The sequence below is a fragment of the Babylonia areolata genome, chromosome 8, assembly GCF_041734735.1.
Source record: "Babylonia areolata isolate BAREFJ2019XMU chromosome 8, ASM4173473v1, whole genome shotgun sequence".
Lineage (NCBI taxonomy): Eukaryota > Metazoa > Mollusca > Gastropoda > Neogastropoda > Buccinidae > Babylonia > Babylonia areolata.
In genome coordinates, this window is record NC_134883.1 from 41,153,441 (window position 1) to 41,160,940 (window position 7,500).

At 37.3% G+C, this 7,500-nt stretch overlaps 1 protein-coding gene across 1 annotated transcript in view; it reads right to left on the bottom strand.

The window, feature by feature from the left end:
• The window catches only part of LOC143285288 (S-adenosylmethionine sensor upstream of mTORC1-like), a 58,507-nt gene extending 55,483 nt beyond the window's left edge, over positions 1–3,024 (bottom strand). The window contains exons 1-2 of the mRNA XM_076592550.1: positions 2,869–3,024; positions 573–993 (exon numbers count right to left, since the gene is read on the bottom strand). Coding sequence (XP_076448665.1) covers positions 573–993; positions 2,869–2,974 — 527 coding nt within the window. The 5' untranslated portion in view covers positions 2,975–3,024. The remainder of the gene's footprint in view (positions 1–572; positions 994–2,868) is intronic.
• Positions 3,025–7,500: the final 4,476 nt, after the last annotated feature.

Sequence of the window (7,500 nt, forward strand, 5' to 3'; positions counted from 1 at the left end):
GTGGAGTGGAGACACAGTGATGAGAGCTACCTGACATGGAAGCTGATGCATTTCAGGTCCCATCTTCAACCCACACGTTGTGTGGGCCAGGGTTTGACACTCTCTCGACTGAACCTAATCTTAACTTTGAGTGCCGATGCCTCAGGCAAAATGCACTTATTTCAGGTGAATGAATTGGAGAAAAAAGGACTGCGTAAAATTCTGCTTCAGCAGGTAAACAAAAAATCAAAGGAACAAAAGATAAATGAATATATATATATATATAAATAAATCATAATGGGTATATTGCTAAAAATATACAGACATCTATCTATGCGCACACACACACACACACACACACACACACACACACACACAGTGGTTAAAACCAACAAAACATTGCAATGTAGGGTAACACAGAATTCACAAAGAAAAACATTATGAGCAGAAGGAATACAATAAACCACAAGTAGTAAAAAAAAAAATTAAAAAAAAAAAAAAAAAATCTAATCACTCACAGTATATGATTCAACCCAATAAATCTAAAAGTCATCACATTACTAATTTTAATTCAGGACTATGAAAGTGCTTACCCATGTGTCCTGCCGCCATGACTGCCTGCAAAGAACCTGCTGTCCTTTACTTCTTCTCTGGCTGTGCTGTCTTGTTGGTCTCCAACAGTTCCAGCGTTCTGAAGACTTTCTCCACTGATCACTTCATTCTGACACTGACTCTCATCAAGCTTGCACCCTTCAGCGCCTATGTCTGACTTTCCGCGACTCTCCTCCCCTATTCTCATCTCTCGCTGTTGCCGTTTTGCATCCTTCTCCAGAACTTTCTTCAAACCGCCACCATGGAAGTATTCATTGATGGTCTCTCGGCACCAGTCGATGCGTGTCTTGGCGTTTTTTGTCCAGTGATCCTCAGCCAGTGATTTCATGGACTGGGCATACGTTGACAGGACATTCTGGTTCTGACAGTGCTGACTCCACACAGCATCAAAATTGCCATTGCCTGTGGAGGAGAATAACAAAACTCAGTGCCATTAGTATGTACTTTTCTGTGATCTGTTTAAAAATAAATCTAAGACAGATGCCAACCAGAACTTCCTGAGATGAATCTCACAAATATGCAGTTCATGATTTCAGATGTATACACCAATTACAAACTGGGACCTTTTTTTTTAATGTATAAAGATAAACATGGCACACACAAATCTATATTTATTCTATCCATAAAAAAGTCTAAATTATGTCAACCAAGAATATTGAAAATGTAAACATTATTACTGCATTCTCCCATTGCCCATCTGATAATAATATGATCAAAATGATACACAAGACAAATGTTTCATCACTGATGTTGTTAATCTGACTGGAAACAATGAAATTATGGATAAAGGCTAAGAATACTAAAATCTGAGTTGTTTGAATCAAAAATTAAGCAGCTGGCAACTCAGCACTCATCAAGAAAAGAAGAGATAAAAATGGAAGCACCCCTCCCCCCCCCTCCCCCTTTTGTTTGTTTTTTGTTTTATATTGGGGTTTATTTTTCTTCCCTTGTCTTTTTTCCATAGTTACATTTCATTTAATAGTTTTGTAAGTTATATTTTCACACACACACACACACACACACACACACACACACACACACACACACAAAACACACACAATTTCCTCTTCTTGGTTTGATATCAGTTTAAGAAGAAGAGAACACACACACACGCACACACACACACACACACACACACACACGAATGCACACACATGTTTACATTTTTTCCTTTACTTGTCTAATTCCACTATCAGTAAATATACAACTAGTACACTGAAGAACGAATTACAAACAGGAACATACTCTCACAAATGTACACACATAAATGCAGTATTCAAAATGAGATTATGGTGAACTTTCTGATGTGTGTCATGAACATGTCAAGGAAATTTGTCCCAGACTGTACAAAGTCTTCCGAAAAATGCACAGCAATTGCAATAGCTAAACAAATGCAGTCAGCTATTAGGAAAATGTGTGGCATTGCGCTGTGGTGTGGTGCTTTTTTTCTGTAGACAGCATTCAAAACATCACACAGAATGAGTATTTTGTAACAACAAAAGAGAGATACAGTTCAATGCTACACACACACACACACACACACACACACTCAAGCTCACACACACACACACACACACACACACACACGCTCACACACACACACACAGAATAAACACACAACATACACATGGTTTACAGGTGTTTGTCAGTGACTCACAAAGTACATGCAGCCACCATAAAACGGGAGGCATCAATAAATTAAGCCACAGCAAACAATTATAGCAAATAAAACAGGAAATGTTGCAATGCAATGTTATTGGGTGATATATTCATGATAAAATGTTGTTACACTGTAACTGAAAATGTTGGTGAGTAATGGTGTGTGCTTTTGTAAAGTCTAGGCTTTACTGTTTGCTTACTATATATGTCTGTTTATACAACAGATCCACATAAACCATGTGGATAGTGTTAACACAAACAATCACTGGACAAGAGTTGGCCAGAAAAAATGATATAAAGTTAAACCATTCAAACAAAAGTGTTCCTAGTATTACTCTAAATTAACACACACACACACACACACACATGTACACCCAAAGCATGTTAACTTCTAAAGAAATGCACGTCTTTTACAAGCAAATGGGATCCTCCAATACCTTAACAAGTTGGGCTTTTTCTATATCATTATTGGTTCATTGGAAATATAAATGGCTGATAAACTGATAACAAATTCATTTGTAACAATCAGCTAATTATTGAAAATGGATGATCGTCTCAAAATACGATTCCTGTCTGAGCCAATATTCCTCAATAATCAGTGAGTGTTTTCATACTAACATTGCCGCAGTTTTTTCCTCAGATCTGCATGTACATTCTTCAGAACCGACGCAAGTCTCTTGTGTTCTTGGCTATTTTGTATGCCACGCTTTTGCTTGTCTGCCATATCGACTTTTACTTTTGTTCCCACACACACGTCGCCGGAAGTAGACTGAAGCCACACTCACTACACTGCGCATGCGGCTCCTCCCTAACTTGACCCCAAAAGTCGTCTGCTAGAAATAATTCAGTTTGCATTGAAACGACCAAACCTTCCAACTCGAAGGTGACGGAATGATACTAGAATATTACACACGAATAAATCAGGAATGTTTCATACATTTTATACAATGCTCATCGAAAATATGTGTTTCTGTGAAAGTATTGTTAATGTTCATCTTAAAAGCCATGTGGGTTTTTTTCGGAATGGGAAATGTGTAATGATTAACGTGCTCTGCTTTTACCGAAGTAGCAACGTTGTGCAAAATGATTCAAACCGACAGTGAAAACTAAGCTGCGTGCTCTTCAACTCACGAAGCTTCCCTTGCCAGCGGCAGGGCCTTTGTTTGTTATTTTCTGTTTACACAGCGGGTGCGTGTGACGTCACCATGGACGCCTTATCGCAGATAAGAAAAACAAAGTGCACTTGCGCGTAGAAATATAGTTCTCCAACATTTGAGTTGTATACTTTTCATAGAACGACGCAATTGTCAAAATCGTGGTGTATGTGTGCAATTGAAGAAAATTTTCATCAGTTTTTCGCTACCTGAATGCATTTGATTAAAATCGAATTCTTGTTTGTTACACGTGTAGTGATATATTTTTATTTACTGCAGTGATGAGTCTCTGGTGTGTTGTCTTTGAGAGCTGAAATTCACCGATAACCTTGGTTTTGAAAGAGTGGCAAGTCTTGGAAGAGGTAAGATATTCATTTAAAAAATCCTTTTGATTCACTTTTACAGTCTGTTATTGATTATTTCAATGTTGGGCATTCACGTGTTCGGCATATGTAAAACTGTTCCTAAAAAAAAAAAGAGCAGAAGAAAAGGCCGATACGAGTTTGGCCTTCGATAAATAATTTGCATAGCAAATGAGTCCGTCGTGAACCCGGCATTTTTTGCACGAAACACAAAAAGTGCGGAAACGTAAGCGGAAATGCCTCGCTCTAGCTTTTTGCGGCAACCAGTACGAAAGTGCTTATGAATGAAATTTCAGAAAAGCTCGTTCTGTGAATGTAGGACACAGAAAATCGTTCCATTCGACGCTGTTGATCGTTCGGCAGCCATTGGTATCGGCCGGGTCATTCATAAACAATCGTTCCGAGCAGTTTATTTTTTCCCTACACAATATCAAGATGTCGACCGTAAGACTTGCAAGCTACGAAAAAGTTACTGGCCGATGGCTGTGATGTGAGCTGGGTACACGAGTGAAAATGTCGTTCTTGTGTGTAATTATTGTAATATTTTAAAGCCAGTCGATGCTTCGGCGGACCATGTGTTTGGTGGGAGGTGCATTTGTGAACTGAAGAGCGGGATGACCCCACGTTGGACAGTGTTGTTATGAAGGGCGAGTTGGGGGGAAATATCATGATTCTTTGCTACACTTCAGTTTGCTGGAGGGAAAGAAAATTATTAATAAAGAAAAAAAATGTTGCGCTAGTGTGGATTGAAAATAAAGAAGAAGTCAAATACATGTATGCAACACAAATGATAAAATATTTTAATCTTTATTGTTTCATCTGGTTTCTTTTTTTTTTTCCCTCTCAGGAATTTAGATATCATCAGTTCAATATCATTCCGGATTGAAAAAAAAAGTGTGTGTGTGTGTGTGTGTGTGTGTGTGTGTGTGTGTGTGTGTGTGTGAATACTTCTTCAGTTAAACAAAATAGTAAAATTTGATGTTACCAAATAAGTAAAGTGACATGAATAGTATTTCAAAACATAATGTTACCAAATAAGCAAAGTGACATGAAGAGTATTTCAAAACATAATGTTACCAAATAAGTAAAGTGACATGAATAGTATTTCAAAACATAATTTCTTAAGGAAAAAGAAAAAAGGAAAACAACAACAACAGCACAAAAGAAAAAACAAACAAACAAACAAAACAAACAAAAACAAAAAACAAGCAAACAAAAAACAAACCCAGCAACAAAACAAGCACATTAACTGATTCAGTAACATTAAATTTGTTAAATTCATTGTATTGGCAGTCACTGTACATCAATGACATTTAATTCATTTTATGTTCAAAGAACTGCATGAACAATTAAGTCATGTATTTGCAGTGATTAACAATCACAACCTTTTATTATAGTCACTGTCTCTGTACAATCATGTCAAAGGGTTTCAACAAGTTTTAAACTTGATGGATGAATAACAAATTTATGTGCTCAGATTAATCCGCCAAATGGTGAATACCTTCAGGTTATATTTATATTGATTGATGGATTATCTAATGAACACCAATCTGTCACATTTTTATCTGAATGTGTGATTGAATGTGTGTCATTTTATGACAACTGATATCTATCTTTATTCTTATGTGAATTATACTTATTTGGACACAGTATAAACTTTTTTGGATTGAATAATCAGAGTGGAACTGGTATAATGCACACACACACACATACACATACACACACACACTCACACAGATATGTGTGCGCACATGCGCGCGCGCGCACACACACACACACACACACACACACTCTTCTGTGTGTGTGTGTATGTCTCTCTATCTCACACACACGCACACACTCACACACACACACACACTCTGACTCTCTCTCTCTCTCACACACACACATACGCATGCACAGTGACATCTCCCTCCCCCCCCCCCCCACCCACACACACACACACCCCTCCACACGCACACATACAAACACAAACACACACACACACATGCACACATATGTTAAACTCAATTCTAATTATAAATTTGAGCCAAGAGACTGCATCAGTGCCGTTATGAAATGCTGGTATGTGTCATGGCAAACCCATTAGTTTTTAATGACACAGTGATTGTTAGCATTAACATCAAATGAGGCTATGGATTTGAACCACTCCAGAAGACAAAATATCACCATGGGCTGTTTAGCCCTCAGCTGATCATTGCTTGGTCATATGGGCTCAACTGGAAGAGTGTATTTGCAGCATTTTTTTTAGGTATCATTTAGTGAGGTGAACCTCTGAGACAAAGAGTTATTCAGCCTTGTAATTGTTTTCTGTGGAAAAATCCTTTTTCATGGAAATCTCTCTCTCTCTCTCTCTCTATATATATATATATATATGTGTGTGTGTGTGTGTGTGTATTATATATATATATATATATTTATATATGTACACACTTTGTTCTTTCATGTAGTGCGATAACAATATATATATATATATATATATATATATATATATATATACTTTCATGTGGAATGATAACAACTGTCCTGTACTACAACCATGTACATGCATATTTACACATGCATGAACATGCTGAGTGCACACACATACATTCACACAAACATAAACACACAGATAATGGCACACACACACACACACACACACACACACACACACACACACACACATGCCTGTATACGTACTCAAAAGTGTCACACACACACACACACACACACAGAGTGAGAGAGGAAGAGAGACTCAGAGAGTCAAAGTCAAAGCTGGTGTAACAACACTGCGCACAGCATGGCCATTTGTTGTGGCATTTATGTCATAACGCCTTGTTTTACTGAGATACAGTGTGACAGTACAGTTCATACCCTAGCATTAAAACACGAGTTGGAAGTGGAGCAGGAGAAGTGTGCACATACATTGGTTTCAATTTGAAGCAAGAGAGAGAGAGGGAGAGAGAGTATAGCTGTGAATGCTTAGTATATGATTTACTGAGAATTGGCTCAGCACTTTTGCAGTTTGCTGGGCTGTTAACAGCATGATTTGATTTGACTTAGTACCTGATTTACACACACACATATATATATATATATATATATATATGTACAAGTCTGTCACACAGTATAGGTCTGACCCCAGCTCTTGCATTTCCTTGTCTCCAGGTTGGAAAGAGGGTTGATTCATAATTATACTTGAGCATGGTCAGCATTTGTCATCACACAATAAAACTAATGCTGGATGGAATCGCAAGTGAGTAAGATTATTTATTGAGTTGGCAGGCGGAAAAATGGGGGTGAAAATATATTAGTCTGGAGGATTGTTGTAACATGCATTATTACAAACAAACAAAAAAGAACTAAGTAGATGTGATATGTTATGATATTACTTATGTCTTGTTAGAAACATGATTTAGAAATATATTTGACATTTGGAATCATTGGTCTGCGTGTTGTTGTTTTCTTTATTTTTTTTAAATGAGAAATTACCGCAGATAGTATGACATATAAAATCACATACTGTTGGACTGAAAGTGAAACTGCCAAACAGTACTCTCAGTCTGTCTGTCTGTCTGTTTTTTTTATCTTTTCTGTCAAAGTATGTTCATCCTATTCGGAATACTGAGTCGTCACATGAACTCACAAAAGAGGAAGTTTGTACTAGTGTTGCAGAACTGAGAAATGTTTTAACAGAATCAGTTTTAAAACTGCATTTAATGTTTGTGTACAATGCATTTAATCTCTGTGTA